General features: G+C 32.0%; 6 protein-coding genes across 13 annotated transcripts; 4 read left to right on the plus strand and 2 right to left on the minus strand.

The window, feature by feature from the left end:
- The first annotated feature begins 44 nt into the window (after positions 1-44).
- On the plus strand, positions 45-2,680 carry LOC128395362 (platelet-activating factor acetylhydrolase 2, cytoplasmic-like). Of its 2 annotated transcripts, none has more exons than XM_053355780.1 (3): positions 45-278; positions 411-992; positions 1,298-2,680. In XM_053355780.1, the coding sequence occupies exons 2-3, from the start codon at positions 545-547 to the stop codon at positions 2,248-2,250; spliced, it is 1,401 nt and encodes a 466-aa protein (XP_053211755.1). In that variant the 5' UTR covers positions 45-278; positions 411-544; the 3' UTR covers positions 2,251-2,680. The 2 variants fall into 2 exon arrangements, with proteins under 2 accessions (XP_053211755.1, XP_053211756.1); XM_053355781.1 differs by having other exon boundaries at positions 416-992.
- Positions 2,681-4,237: 1,557 nt separating this feature from the next.
- On the plus strand, positions 4,238-6,244 carry LOC128395364 (enoyl-CoA delta isomerase 2-like). Of its 2 annotated transcripts, XM_053355782.1 has the most exons (3): positions 4,238-5,022; positions 5,295-5,354; positions 5,479-6,244. In XM_053355782.1, exons 1-3 carry the CDS (start codon positions 4,347-4,349, stop codon positions 6,063-6,065), a joined length of 1,323 nt encoding a protein of 440 aa, XP_053211757.1. In that variant the 5' UTR covers positions 4,238-4,346; the 3' UTR covers positions 6,066-6,244. The 2 variants fall into 2 exon arrangements, with proteins under 2 accessions (XP_053211757.1, XP_053211758.1); XM_053355783.1 differs by lacking the exon at positions 5,295-5,354 and having other exon boundaries at positions 4,239-5,022.
- Positions 6,185-11,268, minus strand: LOC128395359 (NAD-dependent protein deacetylase sirtuin-1-like). Of its 4 annotated transcripts, XM_053355772.1 has the most exons (4): positions 11,051-11,268; positions 10,836-10,862; positions 9,243-10,689; positions 6,185-8,972 (listed from the first exon to the last, which is right to left on the minus strand). In XM_053355772.1, exon 4 carries the CDS (start codon positions 8,958-8,960, stop codon positions 7,362-7,364), a length of 1,599 nt encoding a protein of 532 aa, XP_053211747.1. In that variant the 5' UTR covers positions 8,961-8,972; positions 9,243-10,689; positions 10,836-10,862; positions 11,051-11,268; the 3' UTR covers positions 6,185-7,361. The 4 variants fall into 4 exon arrangements, with proteins under 4 accessions (XP_053211747.1, XP_053211749.1, XP_053211746.1 ...); XM_053355774.1 differs by lacking the exon at positions 10,836-10,862; XM_053355771.1 differs by having other exon boundaries at positions 9,243-10,862.
- A 1,481-nt stretch (positions 11,269-12,749) lies between these two features.
- LOC128395366 (uncharacterized) lies at positions 12,750-14,315 on the plus strand. Its single transcript, XM_053355784.1, has 4 exons — positions 12,750-13,244; positions 13,312-13,454; positions 13,527-13,704; positions 13,781-14,315. Exons 1-4 carry the CDS (start codon positions 13,015-13,017, stop codon positions 14,010-14,012), a joined length of 783 nt encoding a protein of 260 aa, XP_053211759.1. The 5' UTR covers positions 12,750-13,014; the 3' UTR covers positions 14,013-14,315.
- A 1,031-nt stretch (positions 14,316-15,346) lies between these two features.
- Positions 15,347-20,561, plus strand: LOC128395360 (SH3 domain-containing protein Dlish-like). 3 transcript variants are annotated; one of them, XM_053355776.1, is made up of 5 exons: positions 15,347-15,544; positions 15,736-15,867; positions 16,209-16,320; positions 16,494-17,408; positions 19,265-20,561. In XM_053355776.1, exons 3-5 carry the CDS (start codon positions 16,272-16,274, stop codon positions 19,858-19,860), a joined length of 1,560 nt encoding a protein of 519 aa, XP_053211751.1. In that variant the 5' UTR covers positions 15,347-15,544; positions 15,736-15,867; positions 16,209-16,271; the 3' UTR covers positions 19,861-20,561. The 3 variants fall into 3 exon arrangements, with proteins under 3 accessions (XP_053211751.1, XP_053211752.1, XP_053211753.1); XM_053355777.1 differs by having other exon boundaries at positions 15,850-15,867; XM_053355778.1 differs by lacking the exon at positions 15,347-15,544 and having other exon boundaries at positions 15,854-15,948.
- On the minus strand, positions 20,559-22,205 carry LOC128395370 (dnaJ homolog subfamily C member 12-like). The gene is made up of 3 exons (XM_053355789.1): positions 21,890-22,205; positions 21,640-21,777; positions 20,559-21,212 (listed from the first exon to the last, which is right to left on the minus strand). Exons 2-3 carry the CDS (start codon positions 21,715-21,717, stop codon positions 20,847-20,849), a joined length of 444 nt encoding a protein of 147 aa, XP_053211764.1. The 5' UTR covers positions 21,718-21,777; positions 21,890-22,205; the 3' UTR covers positions 20,559-20,846.
- Positions 22,206-22,525: the final 320 nt, after the last annotated feature.

Below are 22,525 nucleotides of genomic sequence, written 5' to 3' on the forward strand. Positions count from 1 at the left end.
CTTTCTGTTCAATGTTGGTCAAGAAACAACAATTGTTCATGATGATTATTGAATGTTGAGTAGTTGATTGTTAACTAATCAACTAACCTGTTGTTGTTGTTAATTTGATTGCCAAGGCAGCTGTCATATTGAGGTTAACCACGAATTCATAGTTAAATCATTTTTCTTTCAAATTAGTTCAGTGTTTCAAATGTTTATCTCACTTTCCATTTTCAGTGATTCAGATAATCGACTAAATTAACTCAATCCTATTTCCATTCATGCTGATCAACACCATGGTAATTGTCTAATAATAACTATCTCTTCATTTTCCCTGTTCTCTTTATCTTTCATTTTTCTCTCTCTTTCCTTTCTCTCTTTCTTTTCTCACTTTCTTTTGGTCTCTCTTTCCATTCCTCTCATTGCCTCAGTTTAGATGGAGTCAAGCTAAAGACAAGTTCATTTACTCTGTGTTGTTATTGTTACATTTTCTTGTTTTCTTCATTTCCATTTACAATTGTTGGACTACAAAGTGGCCTTTTTTAAATCTCTCATTAACACCATCATGACGAAAACAATTAAGGTTAAACGTGACCGTTGTTTAATGACCAATGGCCGTCAACATATTCCACTTCCAACTGGACCTTATCAGAATATTGGAATTCGTGATATAATGATTGGTTTCTCTCGCATCTCTGGAATTATGGTCAGACTTTACTATCCAGCGGCAAACAGTGTTCCAATTAAAGGTCAACACCTCATGTGGCCTAACTGGTTACCCCATGAAAATTATCGTGAAGGTTTAATGTCCGTCGGTGGTATTAGATGGTCACCTTTTAAAAAGTTACTCCGTTGGTATACTGGTGATTCCTTTATTCCTGCTTTGACTAAAGCTAAACCTTTGAGAGATCGGAAAATGCCGTTGATTGTTTTCTCCCATGGTATCGGCGGGTGTAGGTCAAGTTACTCAGCCCTGTGTCTTGAATTCGCTTCACATGGTTATATTGTCGCAGGTAAACACTCATAACAATCAAATTACACCCAAACAATTGTGATGCTTTCTCTATAATGACTATTGTTGTTTTCTTTTGGTAAATGTTCATGTCCTTCATTTAGTTGTTTCTCAGGTTATTAATTGTCTTATTTAATTGAAAGTGCAACAATATTTTTCAAGGGCGAATTCATGAAATCATGGTGATTTCAATTTCTTTTGAGAAAATTACAATATCATCAATATTTGTCTTCGGAAGAAAAGTGTTTCTCTTTCAACCAAATCGATTAATTTTTTCTTATTTTCTTGTGATTTTTTTTTCTCCAGCGGTTGAACATCGAGATGGTTCAGCTTGTTGTACCTTCTATGCGAAGGAAACTCGTATGCCCATTTCGGCCTCTAATATGAACCTTCACGCCGTTGATGGGCCATTAAAGTTCACTGACGACGAAGAAGATGGTTATGATGAAATAGATGATCCAAATTATGTTCCCCCTAAAGCTTTATCCAATTCAGCGATAATCCCTCACATAACAACGGACTGGATTCCCTATTTACCCGTTAAGGAGGGTCGGTACAATTTACGGAATAAGCAAATTCACCGACGAGTCAAAGAGTGCATTAGAACACTAGATTTACTTGAAGCTTTAAACGCTGGTTACGAGGTACAAAATCTACTTGATCCACTTTTAGATCCAACAGAATTTGAAAATTTAATCGATATTGATAGAGCCGTGATTATGGGTCATTCTTTTGGTGGTGCGACAACCCTGATGAGTTTATCAACTGAATTACGATTTAAACTTGGAATTTGTTTAGACGCTTGGATGTACCCAATTTATAAGGAAAATTTTGACTTTGTCACTCAGCCCGTTCTCTTTATTAATACTCAATCTTTCCATACAAAGGAAAACCTTAGAGCGATGAAACAATTACTCAAAGTGTCCAATTATGATCGTCCAGATGAATTTCCAAGTCGCCGTGGGTCAAATGCTGAAGGAGAAACAGACAATCAACTAATTGAACGGAAAGTTATCACAATCAAAAATACTGTTCACTACAATCAATCGGATATACCTTTCGTTTTACCTTGGGCCGTTCGAGCGATGATCGGGGCCAATTCATCTCGCAACTTTTTCACCGCTCATGATTTAACTTCGGCACTTTCACTTAATTTCATGTTTAAACACTTGAACATGGAACCAATTAACATCGAGAAAGAGGTTTATCTGAGTATTCACAAGAAGAAATTGAAAGAAGGAATCAAGGATAAAATCTAAATCAAATTAAGTGCACTTTCTACTTTTCATCAGCCAACAATTAACTGTCCGATTATCATTTATCTCTCTCTCTCTCTCTATTATCACAATTCCATTATATTCGTTTTTTAATTGTAATTCTCAATCTTGATCGACAATTTCATTTCTGCTAATTGTTTATTTCTAATCTTTGCCTCTCTGTCTCTCTGCCATTTATTTGACAAACAATCAAATAGCCAAATTCAATTTTATCAAAAATTAATCGATCAACACTTGATTCAATATTATAATTAGATGAAATCTCTTAATTGTTGCCTAATTACCACAAGTTTAGGTTTTTTGAAATCTTGTGTTCACCTGATTAACTAATTGTGTAATTATAATGATATTATTTTTCTGTTGCTTTAATAACATTGATTGAAATTTTTGATTATTGACATGAAAACAACAATTTACTATTGTTTGATTTAATTATCCACTCATTCATTGAACAATTACAATCATCATTGTAAAGTAAATAAACTCATTAATCTGATTAAATTAATTATATTTATGAACAAAAATCGCAGAAAAAACTGATTATACATGTAATTAATTAATTGTATCACCTAACCAACCAGTTTACTAAATTCAATGAACATGATTAATTAATGGGGTTATAATTGAACACTTAAAAATAATGTCAAAGTCATCGGGAAATTAGTGAACAATTAGTGAAATGTATCATATGATTTGATGATTTTAGATTGTTGCGTTTAAAAATGATTAGATAAATTGTCACAATTAACAGCAGAATGAATGTTTTAAATTGTTGGCAAAGTTAATCATTTGAATGAATTGAGTACTAATTGTAAGTACAATTGAGAGACAAAAAGAGTTGTAATAATCATAATCAAATACAACAATTAGGGCGATGGTTCCCAATTAGGGATTATTATTGTTACAAATTCGGTAAGCGCCATTTAAGGTTGAGGTAAAATTGATTCGGTTGTTTATCCAAATTAACTAATCAGATGAAACTTTTTGAAATTTCACTTGTCGTCTTTTTAGATCCTTTTTTAGGCCTCATACAGGTTCGGCCACTTGGTTCAACAGTTAAATCGGGCAGCGATGGTACAGTTGTTGGTTCAGATTTAGATTTCCCTTTGGTAACGGTCGATGTTGCCCCTTCAAGTTTAACGACTGCATCTTGGATTCCCGATGAAAAGAAGCCGGTAGCCTGTTGACTGATTGGCTCAAGAGTTTTGGCCGATAAACGGGCCGTTGATTTAGTTGGTAGTTCACTTGAAAAATCGTTTGTTAATTTTTCATCGAAAATTCTGACCGGGGCAGCGTTTCGTTGACCAGAAGCTTCTTGCTGCTCTAAAACATGGACAATGATCTCATTCTGTTGCTGTTTAGTTTCAACCCACCGTCGAAATGAACACCAAACCATCAAAAGAACAAATAAAACCATAATCAATAGAGTAAAAAAAAATTCTCCAAACGAATTAACCGAATGACTTGGTGGAGACAAAGGAGTCGTTGAAGGAAAAGATCCATTTGGATTTTCGGTAGTCCCACTGGTCGTTCCTTCCGATTGTAGTAACAACGCAAATCTAGAGACCATGGACAATCCATATTCCAACCTAATTAGAAGAACAATTAACACACAAAATGGAAACATTATTTTAACGAGCAAATACAACCAATACAATTAAAAGAAAACCATCTTCTGATTAAGATTCTTTGTCTTTACAACCGTTTGATTAAGCGAAAAATGGACTGACAGCTGATTTTTGACTTCCAATGAAAGGGAATAAAAACCATTTGGAATTGATTCTATTTTCTATCAATTAACTTAACTATTGGAGAAAAGGTAATCGAATAACAATTTAATAGCATCCCTTTTGTTTAATTTACAATTTAAGATAATTTAATTGTTAAAAGAAAAGAGATAAACTCAATTTGAATTGCCCGCCATTCGAAAAGTTTTGTTATCTTTTTTTCTTTTTTTCCAATTTGTCAACTTGAAGATAAGAAAATGTTTTTTAATTAATTGTTTCTATTTTTTTCCTTTTGATTTAATTATTTTCCTTATCTTCTTGGGTTATTATTTTTATTCTTTCTTTAATTTCATGATGGCTTTTGTTGGTCATTCTATTAGAAATGCTCTGCGTACATTTAGAGTTCCAATGGTTGCGAAATATCATCAATCAATTGGTCATTTAAGTGATAATTTTGTTCATTCAGGAAGACGTTTGTTTTCATCTTCTTCTGATTCATCTGTTGAAGATACTTTCAAAATGGCCGTTACTCAGGTTAATGGTCTTCGATCTGAACCAGGTAATGAAGTGAAGTTGAAACTATACGCTTTGTATAAACAATCAACCGTTGGGCCTTGTAATGCTACCAAACCAGGGATGTTTGATGTTGTTGCTAAGTATAAATGGGAAGCTTGGTCCAATTTGGGTGAGAAAAGTAAAAATGATTCCATGAAAGAATATATCAACTTGGTTGAAAGTCTAATTAAATCAATTGGCCTGGTTGAAGGTGAACTTGATAATAATGTTGGTAAAACAGATTCCAATCCATCGGCACAATCATCATCATCATCAACTGATCCCTTAGTGATTACCAATAAACAAGGAGTACTAACGATGAGGTTAAATCGGCCGGATAAGAAAAATGCTCTTCTAACTGAAATGTATCATCAAATTACCAAAACTCTCAATGATTCTGCTAATGATGATAATGTAAAAATGATTATCATCACTGGTACTGGTGACTACTTTTCTAGTGGAAATGATTTAAGTAAGTTACTCATATTTACCTTTGACTCTTTCACCATTTTGATGCTCTATGTTGACTTGGTAAATTGACTGATTAGTTGATTAATATAGTTGATCATTTTTGCTCTTAAATTGCTCTAATTGTACTAAGGATGATTTTATCTCTTTACTTTGATAAGAATAGCAACTGATTTTCTTTGTACTTTATATCGCAAGTACAAAGATCAAGTTATGTTATGATCAGTTGATTTGTTTTTGATTTGATTGATTAACGATCATCCTAATTTCTTGTAGAGAAAGGTCTTGGCTCAAAAGTTGTTTCATCTCAAATCAAGACTCAAAATAAAGATGAAAGTAAGTCTTCAACAGCATCGAATATTTAATTTCAATACAATTAACATTTTAGACCTAAATTTTTCTCCATAACTTTGAAAAGAATCAGCAATTAATAAATTTCTCTCTCTCTTCTATTTTACAGCAAATTTCCAAATTAAACCAACTGATGATATTGTCAAACTCGCTAAAGATTCAGCCTTATTATTGGAAAACTTTGTCAATTCTTTCATCGATTTCCCTAAGCCCTTGGTCGCCGTTATTAATGGACCTGCTTTCGGAATCATGGTTACAACTCTTGCTCTTTGTGATAATGTGATTTGTTCCGATAAGGCCACGTTCCAGACTCCATTCATGTCGACCTCACAAACGCCCGAGGGATGTTCAACTTACACCTTCCCTCGAATCATGGGAACAGCTAAAGCCAATTCCATGTTACTCTTTAATCAGCCATTAACAGCTCAAGAAGCTTTACAAGCCGGTTTCGTTTCTAAAGTGATTCCTCATGAACAATTGAACAATTATCTTGATTCTTGGTTATATGGTGAAAAAGGATTACTAAGTTTCGGTTCAACAATCACTTGGACCAAAGGAAAACCCTTAATTAGAACTGAAGAGGAGAGACAACAATTAAAGAAGGTCAATAAAATCGAATGTCAAATCCTCGCAGAAACTTGGTTATCTCCCGATTTCACCCAGGCCATGATGAAATTTTTCTCTCGTAAAAAGTAAATTTCAATTAACTCAATTTACTTTTTTTCGAGTTGATCAAAAATGAGAAGAAAAAAAGTTCTCTTCAAAGCTAATTTAAATCTCTTCCAATAACAATCATGGTACAATTAGAGAAGAGCTTTTTCAGTATGTTAACTGTACTTTTTACTTTTATTTGATATTAAAGATTTTATGATTAATTAGTTAGGTTTGTTTTCTGTGGTTTATCTTGATGAATTAAAAGTATTGAACATTAGGTATTATTCATAAATTTATCGTTTTGTACTCTCACTTGTCCATCAAAAAAGATACTACACTTTGGTTCAACAATGGACGATTATTAGTGAATAGTAACAGGCTTTAAAAGGTGTGTCGGTGATCATAATAATTTAAGAATAAAATTTATCCACAACGAGATTAATTGTTTATCCTCGTTGAATCAATTTAGATATACATATGTATATGATTTTGAAGAGAAAGAACGAAAGAGATAAAGAAAGAATAATTTTGTCTTTAAATTTAAAGATCGAAAATTATTAACTGATAAAATGGAAGTTTTTTCATTTCTTTTGGTTTGATGTTTACCTTTTAAATAAAAAACATTGATGAGAGTATATTAAGGAAATCCAATGATGAAATTGATGATGATGATGAAGATTGATGGTGATTAATAAATTTTGTCCTTCTCATTTGTTTTTACAATAAAAAAAACAGTTAATCGCTGGTCAATGGTCATCTAGAGTCCAAAGTATGAGACCAGTCCAAGAATTATTTTTTATATCGAAAATGAGGTTTAATTAATCAATCGGGTGAAGATAATTTGATTGGCTTCGGAAAAGCAAGTTGATGATTGTCGCAGGTAGAATTGGATTAATTTTGAAGAAGTTAAAAGAAATGCAGAATTTAATGGTGAAGAGATTAATTGTAAATGGGATTTTCTATCACCAGAACCTAACAAATTAACTCTTATATTATAATATAAAGTATTGAAGAGAAGTGGAAAGTTTTTTGTTTCTATCTTTGTTAGTATTCAATTAGAGGTTAAGTCTTGCACTATCCAGACAAATTAGTAAAATTTACAATCAATCAAATTTATCTTTAAATCTGATTGAACTTAATCTTGTGTGTACTTTTCTCTGTGTCAACGAAACTAAATAGATATTAGATAGAGAGATGAACTTTTCAGGAGAATCCCTTTGTTGTTTGATCGTAAGGGTTAAGGGTTAAGGGTAAAAATGAAGATAAACAAGAGTGAAATGGAGATAAGAAATGAGACTTGATGATAAGATGTCAACAAGGCATTTGTTTGGATGATGTTCAGATTAAAGATGAGGATGATGAGGCTTCATGACTTGGACCAGGCTCCATAGAGTCATCGTCACAATTAGATGTTTCTGGGATTGTTAACATCGATGCTGAGGTTTCTTCTTTAATTGGAGCAACTGGGGATGATATTGAGGAAGATGATTTAAATGTATCCGAAGAGCTGGATTCTGAAGAGTCGATGTCACTATTGTTATTAGTATCATCTAAACCTCTACCTTGTTGTCTTTCGGATGATGAGGAAGCTTTAGAATCCGATTCACATAAATTTAACCAAACTCCACCGAGTTTACGACTTATTTGCTGTATTACGTCATCACAATCGCCGAGAAGTTCAACATCGAAACAAATATGTTCCAAAGGTTCTCGATTAATTAAAACTCGTGGTACATCGGGTGGTATTGCATTAGGAATTAAAGCTACTGGTCGTACTTTCATTGAAGATCCCATAACAATTAATAGATCACATTTATCTTTATCCAAAGCCATAGAATCATGAAACTCATCAGATAAACCTTCACCAAAGAAAACGATATCAGGTTTGATTACTGGCAGGGGTTCAGAGTCTTCGGGACATTCGGGGCACAGTGGTAAATTTTGGGCGAAAATATCCGCCTTGATTGCATCAGAATTTGTTTTGTATCCACATCGCATACAAGTCGCTGTAGCAAAAGAGCCATGGCAAGTAATAACTTTTTCAATACCAGCAGCTTTCTCCAAGGTATCAATATTCTGGGTGTAATTTCGAAGTAATTTGTTCTGTTCTTCAATCAATTTGATGAATTTGTGAGCAATGGAAGGTTGAAATTGACCAGGATAAATTTCCTTGGCAAACTTGAAGAAAGGTCTAGGATCTTCTTTGAAATATTGAATATCAAACATTGCCTGAGGATCAGGTAGATCAGGGAATACTTTCCTCAATCTGGCATAAACACCATTGGCTGACCTGAAATCAGGAATCCCACAGGATACGGAGACACCGGCACCAGTTAGTACAATGATGTTACTACAGTTTCTGATTAAATCGACAACATCGTCCAAGGTATTAACATGGGGTAGCTTTTTACGTGGTGGAGGCTCTGAGAACAAGTTAAGTAGAATTTTCCAAAGAATTAGATTGTCAACTCGAGGAGGTAAATGTTCTAAAGCTTCGGGTAAAACTTCTCGTAAAACGTTTCGTGGATCAGTGCCGAGTATCATTTGTTGTTGAAGCCATTGCATTGGACCAGAGGTGGGTCTCCATTTGTCTTCACTTTCACTCGAAAATGAGCTTCCACAAGATAATTCACTAACTGGTGATTTTGGTTGATCTCCACTTCGACTTGATTCACCGGTTTCTCTAGTATCTTCAGCTGATGTTGCTCCATCACATACTTTATCACTATCAATAGTAGTCCAACTATCCCTACTATTATTACTACTACTGGCTTCATTCAGTGATTTAAAATCGTCATTCGTAGTAACAACAACATTTTTACCATTGATAGTTTTGTCGTTCAAGTTACATCCTAATAAATTATCGTTATTACAATTATCGCCATCACCGCCTTCCGAAAGCATAGTGGGTAATTTACGAGACGATTCTGAAGACATTTCAAGATAAAACTGCAAATAAATAAAAGAGAAACGAAAGAAAAACAATTATAAGAAATCATACATATAAAAAGGAAAAAAATTTAAATACCAGAGAGCAATTTAAAAAGAAATAACGGTACAAAATTAAAAAACTTGATTAAAAGTAAAACAAAAACAGAAGAAAACAAATGAGAGGAGTTTCCAAAATCAATAGAATGAATTAAGGAAAATCTTTTAAAACAAAAGAGACACCACAAAATCACAGAATAACAAAGAGAAGAATTTAAATTGTAAACTTACCGTAATCAAATTAAATTAATTGGAAGAATAATTCAAAGTGATACAGAAAATGGCCGATACACTGAAGGTATAACAGGATCAGGTAGCTGATCCCGATCCTTGAAAGAAGATGAAGAAAGAGAAGAAGAAAAAAGAAAGAGAGTAAAAGAAAGAGAAAGAGAGAAAAAGAAAGAGGCAACCTTGAAGTAAGTAAATTGTTGAGGCCTAGAGAAAAACAGAGAAAATGTTAACCCAATAATCAACTGGATGGTAATTAATTGATTAAACGATGAGTATTAGATGAAAATGGTCCAAAAACATTAAACTGGTCGATCTAAATTAATAGAACAATTAATTGACCCTATCAAGACAATTAAATCTCTTTAAAAAACCAAAACATCAACGTCTAGGATTAGATTTGGTAGAATTTGAGAAAGGGGCTTATACTAATTTCGGTCAGAGTTTTTCTCTTACTGAATGGAAAAATTTTCCTTTTGTTGATCCGATTTGAGAATTAATTTAATTGTTTTATTCGGCTTTTAATTGTTCCATTGTTGTCAATTAGTGAAATTTAGATCAACTATTAATCATTTGCAAGGTTAATTCATGGATGTTGGACTTTTTTCTTCAAAATATTAAGAGTAAGAGTAAGAAAGAGAGAGAGAGAGAGAAAAGGATTTTTACAGTGACATTTGTTGATGTTTTTCTTAATCAATCAAGAATTATTTTCTAATTTAAATAAGGAAACGAAAAAAGGAAACAGAGGAAATAGATTTTGTTTTGTTTCATCTCAAAAAAGGGAATGATAAAGTTACTAAGTTATCAGATATATAGTTAAATATATAATTGGTTTGATGGAATATGAAATGTTCGGGAAAAGAGGATCAGATGATTACAGGTAATGGATTAAAATTGAGGATTTGAAGAGGACAAGGAACAGAAAAAGCTGTTTGATTGTTAGTTAATTGTTGTAGTTCTTGTGAAACAGAAAACAAAAAAAAAAGATTTTATAATAAATAAGAAAGACGTTGAGTTGTAATCATCACCTTAATTCACCTTAGAAGTTTTTTTTAAATTTCTTTTCATTCATAAGAATTTGTTTGTTTGTTTTCTTTTTTAATTGTTTATAGTTGTAATTCTTTAGCACTTTAGAGAGAAATTTTCACCTTTGAATTTCTTCGTTGAAGTTTTGAGTTTTGCGTGTTTCGAGTTTCGTAAAAAAATAGTAGCTCTTCTTTTTGTAGAATTTTTCTTTTTCTTTTCTATGTGAATTCGCACGTCTTTTTTTCGCCAATTTTTTCGTTTGTGTGTTTATGTGTATGTATTTATGAGTGTATGTGTGTGTGTGGGGATGGAGATGCGGTGGTTACTTAAATTGTTTTGTTTCCATCAGTGTTTTCGTTTGATTATTTGTCTGTGTCATCAATTTGCTTCCTTTAATTTGGCCTGAAGCGATGTAACCTTCAACCTTACCAGTAGTAGATAATTTTTTAAATTAATAAATTCATTTCCACGTTGAGGTAATTTATCTTTGGTTATTGCATGAGCTTTTCTCTCACGCTCTAGATCATTTCACAGGCATTTAATTGAACTTCGAGCAGTTTCAAGGTTTACCTGTTCATCTATTGCATCACCATATTTCTTTAAAAAGCAAAATAAGAAGGAAAAAAACAAAACAGATCACAAAATTGAAATACAAATTCAATCAATTAATTAATCATTATCATCATTAATATTAGAATTAGAATGATCGGAATATTCTGATTAATATTAGAATGAATTAAGGAAAATCTTTTGCAACAAAAGAAATTGTTTCTCTATGAGTTTACCTGATATTGGTTCACTTGATTTTCCAATGTCCTTTAGTGACAAGGTTACCAGTTCAATTCTTTTTATTGTCGTCTCCATTTTGTCACGTTCTTGTGTCTTGGTCCTATTGTACTCGTACTTGTAATCACTGGAATTGGTCACTTTAATTAATTGACCCTATCAAGACAATTAAATCTCTTTAAAAACCAAAACATCAACGTCTAGGATTTGGAATTTGAGAAAGGGGGCTTATACTAATTTCGGTTTAGAGTTTTTCTCTTACTGAATGGAAAAATTTTCCTTTTGTTGATCCGATTTGAGAATTAATTTAATTGTTTTATTCGGATTTTAATTGTTGTCAATTAGTGAAATTTAGATCGACTATTAATCATTTGCAAGGTTAATTCATGGATTTTGGACTTTTTTTTGCAAAATCTTCTGTTCAACAAAAATCACCAAAGGATTTTCAATGTAACTTTATTCATTTGTTTATCTAAATTGTTTGAGTTTTTTCTAATCCATGATTAATTCAATTGTGTGATTTGTTTGAATTTTCAATTCAATGTCACCTTCACCATCTTCTGTTTTAAAGTAAGTCTCTTAATTCTTGTATTTTAATGAATTTTTAATCTCTTGTTTCCAGGAATTTTTAATAATCCTCAACAACGATGTAGCAACAACTCATATTCAAGGGAATTGTGGTTTCCATTTTTAGTTTTTTTTTTCTAATAACTTCTGAAAATCAACTAATTGCCCGAAACTGAGACAATATTAGTTATTGGAATATGTTAATTGTCATCTTATTTGACGGAAAATATTCCTAGTTACTGATAAAATGCCGGGTTTTAGATTAACCCAATCAATCAGCTGGACACTTACATACACTCACAATGTGAACAAAAGACTGGATAGAAAGAGTCAATTAAACACCAAGTTAATTGCTGGAGACAATTTATTATTCCTTAATGATGTTTACCAAGGTCTACTTACCATTGTGATAATTGTTTAATCAAAGAAAAAAACGCTCAAAAGTACAATCAACAACAGATCAATCATTGTTACTTTAAGTGTGATAGAAAGCAAAGAAAAGGCCTTGGGGTTGATGGTTTAAGGAAGACGATCATTTTATTTTCCCTATTCACCATTACCTGTGAATAAAAATTCATCTAAATGAACAATATTATTCAATGTTACATGTAACAATCAATGAGTCACCACCACCATTATCACCAACAATCAAATCACAACTCGAAGAAAACAAAAAGTGAGAAAAGGATTAAACCTAATGAAAAGTGTTAAGGTCATTCAATCATCGCCATTATTTTCATGGGTAAGTCTTAATTTCTTGTTAGTATATTAATTGTTTCTATTACAATAGAATCGTTTTTCCAAATCATAACAATTACAATGATGGACTCATAGAGAAGAAGAAAAAATGATTAATATATTTACGTATAGAACCGGTTTGATTTAATTCGGTGATTACAAGTCACGATACTAATGATAATGGTGATTAACTTACAAATTAACATTAAGAAAAGTGTCCAATGTAATTACGTATGTCTCTCTTGATTGCAACTCGATTTCCACTAGAATATATTTGGTTGACAACAACAATTTGTTTTCTTAAAATAACAATTTCTTAATCATCGACACCATCAACATCAACATCATCATCATCATCATTAGAATTAATTTGATTCCCTTTAATTTCCAGTCCGTCTATTACTCGGACCATAATAAATTCAACTCTTTCCTTTATTATTATAACTTTTTTTTTCCTCATCATCTCTCTCACTTTGTCTCCCTCTGTCCTAAGCAATCAAACCTCAATCCTGATTGTAGTTTGAACACAATTACGAACTAATTTAACTTTCATTTGAAAATTTTCTGTCAATTAGTTAACATCTAGTTTTCGCAAGTTTCCATTCACTTGATTTCTTCAATTGTTGTTACTCTTGATTATTCACAAAACTTATTGATTATGATGAAGAAAGTTTTGATCGCCTTAATTGTGATTACTTTCTATCTTACCTTAATCAGTGCCGCTCCCGACAAGAAAAAGGCCACAAACAAATTTCGAGGAAGACGACCCAAAGCTAATTGTCACCTGAAAGAGTTACAAGATTGTATTGAAAAGTTTGATCGTTATACAAATGATTCCCAATCATACAAACTAATTACATCTTCCAGAGGAATCGATGAGATTTGCTCGTAAGTATTATAATTAACATTGATTCCAAAATTAATCGCCAAACTAATTGTTAATTTTATTCTAAAGTAATTCATTGGAAGGTGTTAATTGTTTCAAAGATCACATGGACAAATGTGGAACACCAATTCAGATTGAAATGTTTTCCTTTGTTCTTAATCAATTTGAAAAATCAATCGATCGATTCTGTAAACCTGGTGCCTTAAGAGACGGTAAGATGATGTTAATTACAATTATCATCGTTCAACAATTAACCTAATTGTTATCATTTCTCTGTTCTTTAGATTTCCTTAAGCATTCACCTTGTATCGCCGAGAAAGTTTTAGGTAAAGATGAATACAAATCGAAATGTAATCAACCCTATTTGGCCTCAGTCGATAAGGTTAACAAGCATGAAGATTTTGACGATCGACTTGATCTTACCTGTTGTTCATACAATCGATGGGAAAATTGTCTCCTTCAGTAAGTAAATTGTTACAATCAGTTCAAGTGAATTAATCTAATCCACCGCTACTAAATCCTAATCATCTCTCAACAGAATGACCGGTGAAAAATGTCAAGGAGCTGGAAAACAAGCAATGAACAATTTCATGGAAAAAGCATTCGCCGGATTAAGTGATATGGTTTGCAAACAATCAGATTTCCAATTCTCAAGTGACCGATGTAAATCCTTATATCCAGCCAATGGAACCATCGTTGACCCCAAGAAGACCAATAATCCGATCACCAAATATCTGACCTCATATTTCCGTTTCTTATTGACCAGTTAGATGAATTTGGATTAAAGAAAATATCAACAACGATAATTATCACCAAACATCTCAACTTTACAATACAAAATGAACAATCAACTATATCATATTAATCTGATTCAGATTATTGCAGATAAAAAAGAGGATTAAGATTATCTTGGAACTGATTACAAATTTGATGACTGCCTCTGAATTAACTAACAAATAATTAACTCATTTTGTTTTTGTGATGAAATTATTTTTTGTGTATCTAAATTTTCACATTGTCTTTCACAATTAATTTTATTATTACTCATTAATTAAAACTCCCGTTGCATTTGACCTGATATGGATTAACAATTAACTAACAAAGGAGAGAGAAACTTAATCATCATCATAATCAACTAAACATGCAAAGGACTTTGAATGAGTTTAATAATCTTACAAAGTTTAATTGTTATTTTGTCAATATGAATACTGATTATTATTATTAATATTATATGATATTAACAATTAGAGACTCAAAAGGTAAATTAATGATTAAGTTAATCATTATGATGATGATAATGATGGTCAAGTCTAATTTATTTAATGATAAATGGATTATGCATAATCATAAACATAAATTTACTTTACAATTAAACTAAAGACTTAATCATCTTCCTCATCATCATAATGATGATCAAATTAACATCATCTAACCAATTGAACCAATATAATAGCCACAGTTCATTGATCTTAATGATTAACTTGATTATTAACATGATGATGATTTGATTGACGAGCCTTCCAATCAAATAGTAACCCAAACAATTGATGAAAAAAAGGTAAACTCACCTTTTCATTGTTAACAATTAAGATTAACCAAATCAACTAGAAAACTACGATTAGTTTATTGAAAATTGATCATTGAAATTGAATGAAAGAAAAAGTGACAAAACAAATGACAAACAATTAAATTGTTACGAAAAAGTTTCCAACGAAATCAGAAAACTTTTAATATGATGAAAGAAAAACATTGGGACATTGAACGTATTGTTTTTCGGCTTTCAAATGTTAATTAAATTAATTCTTCAAATTGATTAGCATATTCATGGAAGAATAAGAAATTTAATTTAATCTTAATCATCTCCAAGTTAATGATAATTTACTAGTTAGTTAATTTCTACACTTGGGTTAATTTTCACAATCAATGAAAAGTGTAGGTTTAAATTATTGACAATCTTAACCACAATCATGAATACAAATTAACTCACATTGATTGTCCATCTAAACCCACCAGGTAAATAGGAAGATGATGAAGGGCGAGTGAGTGAGAGAGAGAGAGGGAGATTATCAAAAGACTCCCACTCATGTTTAATTCTTAATCATATGTTGTGTTGTTGTCTCTTGATCATCTCTGTGTTGGAGTCAATTTGTTTCGCCTTCACAATTAAATTGCTCTTTTCTTTTAACTTGATTTGTTCAACTAATCGTTTAATCATCTCAATGGTTTTTTATTACTTCTACTTTAACAATTTATTGATTGTTACAATGTAAATGGTTAATTTAGTTGTATTTGTTTCTCTTGGGTGAGTTGATTCACTTTTTTCTCTTCGCTTTTTTTTATGTTCCCTCGCTTTTTGTTTTTCTCTTTCTCTCTCTCTTTTTCTATCATTTTTATTTCTCTCTTATGATTTTCTCTCTTTCTTCATGTTTCTTTTTTTTTCTTTCTCTTTCTCTTTCTCTCTGTTTTGTTTCTCTTTCTTTTTTTTTCTATCAGTGTTTATGTGTTGTTTTTTTCTTCTCATTTGGAATTAGCATAATTTATTAATTATCATTGGAGATTATTATTAATATTAACCAACGATTTTTTCTTCTTCTTCTTCTATTCAAGACAAAAGAAAAGAAAAAGGTAAGTTGATAATAATAGTGAGATGATGAGAGAAGAAAAGAGAACGATCATCAGTAAATCTTCCAATCTCATCGCCCTCAGGCAAGTTCAACCTTCTCTCTCTCTCTCTCTCATCATCTCTTCCTTTTCTCTCTTTCTTTCTCTTCTTCTATCATCCTTCATTTTCCACTGTTTCTCTCTACATCCTCACTCTGAATGAGAAGAACTTTCAAACTTTTTTCCTTTTTTTTCTTTTCTACTCAACATTTACCTTAACTTCCAATGTTTGTGTCTTATTGTTTCACCTGAATATCTTTTTCTTCATCTCTCATTCTCCGTATTGTTTTGTTTTTGCTAATTAGAACAACTAATTAGCCAGTGAACCTCTTTTTGTGAATCATCACTGGTCAGCAGGTGAACCGGAAATGGCCTTCCTGTGCTCTGCTCGTGTCAGACGAAATAAGAAAACCAAAGGTTTGTTTATATTCATTTCCAATGTTTTTCTATTCATTTTTCTCCTTCAACATTTAATCAACAAGTTCTTTCTTTACTCTCTCTCTCTCTCTTCTCATTGTTTCCCTCTATATTTCGTCATGATTGTTTACTGTTGAAATTGAATTGTATCTCTTTTTTTCTCAATCGTTTAGATTTAGACAAACCACCGGTTCGTCAGCCGATCCTTGGTCGTATAACTGGAAGTGCTTCCATTGAGACACTTGTGCGTGTTGGTATTGAAAAAGAAAATGGTTTATCACCTGATTCCAAGATGGTTGTTCTACATGATTTTAATCCCTGTGTTGATGATGAACTTGAAGTTAAACGAGGCCAAATAGTTGATATTTTATATCAAGAGAAAGGTTGGATCTATGTGATTGCCGAAAATAATCAGGAAGGTTTCATACCTCATTCGTATTGTTCACCAATTGGCAGTCATCTTGCAGATTTAGCGTTAAATGTGAAACACAAAAAAGCTCATAGACTGGAAAACACCACAAATGGTACCACATTTGAGTCAACTAATGAAATTAATCATAATAATCACCATTCAACTTATCTTAATATCTCATCTCATCACAATCATCACCACAATACCAATAACAGTAGTAGCACTCAGAATCTAAATAACAACAATAATATCATCAATAGCAATCTAAATGTCAATAATAACCACAACTCTAGCAATTTTCATTTATCTCATCATTCATCTAATCACCACCATCATCATCATCATCATTCATCCTCTCATCATCTAAATCATCATTATTCCAATAGTAACCAAAGCCATGAAGAAGATATTAAAAACTCAAATCGTTGTCAACTCGCCGATAACAAAAGTTCAACGCCAACCATTGAGGTTTCACCATTTAACAAGGATCCTTCTGGTCATTATATTGTTTTATTTACATTTATCGCTCGCGATGAGAATGACGTTAGTGTTGAAAGAGGTGAATCAGTGACTGTGTTAAATAAAGATGATTCTGATTGGTATTGGATTGTCCGATCAGATGGTCAAGAAGGTTTTGTCCCATCAGCTTTTCTTTGTCCCTTCGAAATGATACAAGGTAAGAATGTCTCTTATTCGAATTAATCTCAGTTAATTACTAGGATGCAAATAAATTCTCTTTTCTTCTCTTCCCTCCTCTTTCTCTCACCAAATTGCGAGAAAAAATGAAAAGTTTTCCATTTCAAACATTGCGCTCTTTTATCTTTTTCTAAAGAAAAAAAAACCGCGACAACGATCAATGAGAACTTTTTATTTTTTAAATGTTCAACATAATCTGACAATCAACGAATTGTCACTAATAATTGTGTCTAGAATCTTTTATTTATTACCTTGTTTTCCATTGATATTTTAAACATTCACACGTCTATCAATTAAATTGGACAAGAAGATAAACTTAAAGATTAAAAGGTTGATTTAATCCTTTTAATGGATTGATGATTGTTTCTTTTATTTTTTTAGTGTTTTAAGTTTGCGTGCAGAACGTTTTTTGTAAAAATCTCATCTTAATTTCTACCTTTCTCTCATCATCTCATCTTTATGTTTGTCTCTCTCTCCTCATCTTTTGAATCATCCTCATCTCTCTCTCTCTCTCTCTCTCTCATTTGATTTGAATCTAGTTTAAACACCCACTTAGCTACCCAGATTTGAAACAAGTGCTTTTTTGCTGCTGATGCTTGTTACCGTGAAGATGAAGATAAGGATGAGGATGAAAGAGAGACAAACGTAAGGTCAACTCCGTTCTCCGTTTTTTACTACCCAATCTTGACCTTGTCTTCTCTTCTTGTGAGACTATCTCATTTTACGGTCTCACAGTTATTTACCGCTGTGTGTGTCTTAGGCAGGTCTTTTTAAGTCAAATATCGGTAGGAGAAATCTTGAAGAAGATGAGAAAGAGAGTGAGAGAGACAAAACTAGTAATTAAGAGCGTTTCTCTCTCTCTCACTCATAATTCTCCTCCCTTCTCACTCGATCATATCGTAATAGTAGCGTTGGTTGTCCAAGATTTATGTGTGATTGTAACTTAAAGAGAGAGAGAAACAGATAAAAAAATATAGAGAAAAAGTAAACTTTTCCTGAGCATCTTTCATCCTCATCTCTTTATCTTCTCCACCCTCCAGACTCTTGATATTTACCTTATACTGACCATAATAATAATAAGATTCCCGCTGGTTCAGTCTATATATATTCTCTGCTTCTGATATTTGATTATGGTGAGAAACAAAATCAAACAGAGTAGTTGATGATAAAAGTCTGACAAGAAAAGTAATGAAATGATCATCCCGATCATCGAATCGCTATTATGGTGTTTTTACCTTTAATCCTCGCCCAATTTTCGTTGTTTTTTTTTTTTCTTGTTTCCTCCTTCTCCTTTTCTATTCTCCCTCCCTATTTTTATTCTCTCTTCTTTTCCTAACCAACTATCTATTCCTTTTCCATTCTCAGCTCTTTTTTCTTCTCCACTATCATCAAAATCATCTTTTTCTTTTTCTAGTTCTTGTTTCTTGTTCTTCTTGTTAACCATCATCATCATCATCTTTTTCTCTTCTTTATCTATACATACAATATGGTTTCAATCAAGAAACACGCCGGTTACATAAAAAACTTCACTGATCCGCCCAGAATGTAAAATTTAACCTTTTTCAAGTTTAGTGTATTAAATCAACTGAGGATAAGGTGTCTGGGGTAACGTATTAACGATCCGAAGAGAGTTTACCTGAAGACGAGACAAGGCTGTAGCAATTAAATGAGAATAAGATGAAGATGATGGTGATGGTGATGAAGAAGAAGTAAAAAGAGAGAAAAAGATGAAAAAGATGAAGAAATAAAAAAAAGAAGAGAGAAATCCAAGTTTCAAGAACTCAACTAATGATCTTTTTTTTTCCTTCTACTCTTACCTGTGCCCTTGATATTCAGACCCCAGTATGGTTCATCAGCAGGCAGCAAACTCCTCAGCGCCCACCTCAAATGGTAATTCATGTAGCTCAATAAACCGATTGCCCAATGGAAATGGAGCTGAAAGTGGTGCTGGAAGTGGAGGAGGAGGTGGAGGAGGTGGTGGTGGTGGTGGTGTAGGTGGGGGAGGTGAAGAAAGTGTTGGGATTCTTGGAGGAGTAAATTTAGGATCATTTGGAGTTTTAAATCATCAACATAATAATAATAATAATCATTCATTTATTAATCATAACTTATTGAATGGTGATCATGATGTTATCTCATCCAGTCCTCCACCTCCACCTCCATCTCAAGATGATGATGGTACTTATGGTGGTGGTGGACTTTTAATGACACCGTTGATTGAAGGAGGTCGTCCTCATGGAACCGAGTTGGTCATGTTATATGATTATAAAGCTCAAGCACCAGATGATCTTAGTGTCAGAAGAGGTGATTGGATTTACGCTAATTACAATAATCAAACAGTTGATGGTTGGCTTTGGGCTTACGCACCCAAAGTGCGTAAATATGGTTTCATACCCAAAGCCTACGCGAGACCTCCCGCTATTACCTCATAACGAAAAGCAAAAAGAAAGAAAAAGAAATTAATTTCTATTAATTGTTGTAACTCATTAATGTCACAAATCATCGTCGCAATCTAATTAAGGATAACCCTGATTGATTGAATTCTGTTTACATTTTGTTTGCAAAAAAAAGAGGGGCCATCAAACATCATCATAATCATCATGATCATCATCATAATCATTTTTAATCACATCCTCTTAAGATGATAATCAAAGTTAATCACAGTTTCTACTTTATAAAAAATGGATGAAAAAACAGTTACAAATCTTAAAGTGGATTTAATTTGTGTTTTGTTTTTTTATTTTCTTTATCCGTTGATTGACGATTAACACACACACACTCACTGGATTTAATTATAATCATAAACATGATTTAAAGCAAGATAATATTGGAGATTTAATCAAACATCTTCTCATCATAATCAACTTTGATACCTCTTTCTCACATCAACCATTAATGTTTATCTTTATTTCTGTATTTCTTTATTATTTTAAATGACCCAATCAACATTTTCACATCAATTTCATTCACAATTATCATCATCATCCTAATCGTCAGTTTATAACTGTTAATTGTACTTTTTTTTTTACTATTTAACTTAATTTTGCTAACTGTCTTTTCCTCTATTGAGTTCAATTGATCTTTTGATAAGAACACTTTGTATCAAATGATATTAAACAAAAGTTAAATCTAATTTTGATTTTCTCGTTTTAATCAATTAATTTCAACTTAATTATAAGGAAATTGTTGTTGAGAAAAATAATTGTGCGGATACAAGGATAGAGAGCAATTAATTGATCGTAACATTAAATTCTGAGAAAAGATTAACAATTTTCGTAAAGATTTTTGGTCAAATGGATGATAAACTTTCAATAATTAGAACATAAATTATTATAGATAATTGTAAATTCTATTAACTAATCACAACAAGTGAAATTTATGGAAGTAAATTGGTGATTTTTTATGGAAATTTGTCAGCTTAAAGTTCATAATTACGAAATTTTCTAAGAACTTCGTCATCATCATAATCGCGTTCCCAAGTAAATTGATTTGATTTAAAAGTTTGACTATCATCAGGTAAGGAAATCATTGGGTTGGTGGTTCGTCGATTCATCCAGTGGAGCGAAGTGTGAACATTACGAGAAACATTAGTCCATTTATCGAATGGAAGAGAAATTCCTGAATCGAGCCATTTATCGTATTGTTTACGATTCTCAGCATCGGTTAGAACTTCTTTGGCCTTTTGTAGTTTCTCAAATTCTTGAGTTGCTGTTGCGTCGTCAGGATGTTTATCTGGGTGACATTTAATTGCTCGAAGTCGATATTCTTTCAAAATTTGATCAACCTGTAAATAGACAAAGAAAAAAATAAAACAATCACAATCAGTTGAGTTAATTGTTGGATAAAGAAAACAGGAAGATAAATTTGCTTGGTGAGACTATGTCAGTGATATTATTGCAAAACCACTTGATGAGCACTTATTGTTAATGTATCTTTGTGATTATCGTTGATGGTGACTGTTTATATAATCACAATTAAATGGTTCGATGTGAATGAAAATCAATTTTATAAATATTGTAAAATTCACTAAACTGGATCAATTGAATAAATTGAATTTCAAGGAGAAATTCATACAGAATCAACCAGAATATCAGATAGCTGGTCAACTCTATCAACGAGATGTTTAATCACTTTCATCTTTCAGCAATTTGGTAAACTTATTAAGAATTAGTTGGGCAATTACAATCTTCGACTAATTAATATTAACATACATTGGATAATCGATCACACCCAAGAATCTTGTAGTAATTGTCATCGTGATTTTTGTCAAACGAAAAAATATCTTCCATTTTATTCGCTGGTAAGTAATTGATTCCAATAGAATTCCGATGGAAACAGAATGGACACACCTGAGATTAGAAAATCACACAAAAGAATCAGATAATTAGAGAAAATAAAGAACAACAATTAAGAAAATAGAAAAGAACCAAAATAAACCAGAATAAACAAAGGAAAACATACCAACTGTGGCTCCGAAAATCAATCAATTTATTGTTTCCTGATCTCTTTGAATTTTGAAACTATTTCATCAATTGATAAACAGATTATGGTGATGGTGATGGTGATGATCAAGTAATCACAATTAGAGTAAATTAAATCAACCTTGGAAATTGTTATCACAGTGAGAAAAAAAAAACAAATCAACAAGTGAAGTGAATATACAAAGTGAGAGGTTTTCACTTCTTTCTTTAAGATTAGATATTAATCGAAACCAGTGGTAAGAATAAATGACTTTCCTTCAGCCGTTCAATGTAATTCGGTTAAAATAATTCACAATTAAACAAAAAGAATAGAATTTAATTGTAATTAATAATTAAAGTTCTAATTTGTTGCTACTCAAAAACAGAGAATTTGTAGTTGGGGGTGGAATTGGAATTTCCCCCAACATCTGAGCAGGTGAAAAGCTTTTAGAGGAACCGAGAAATTTTGTTTCTTTTTTTCTGTCGGTATTCATTCATCATCTTTACTCTTGATTTTTTTCTCTTCTTTTAATTGTCACCTAAATTTATTAACTATTAACAGTCTGTGATTAAATTGGTTAACAATTAACCTTCGTTCTTAATTTTGTGTTAAAACATTTTCAATACGATACAATTG

Source organism: Panonychus citri, unplaced genomic scaffold (assembly GCF_014898815.1).
Source record: "Panonychus citri isolate SS breed McGregor unplaced genomic scaffold, ASM1489881v1 Contig00141, whole genome shotgun sequence".
Classification (NCBI taxonomy): domain Eukaryota; kingdom Metazoa; phylum Arthropoda; class Arachnida; order Trombidiformes; family Tetranychidae; genus Panonychus; species Panonychus citri.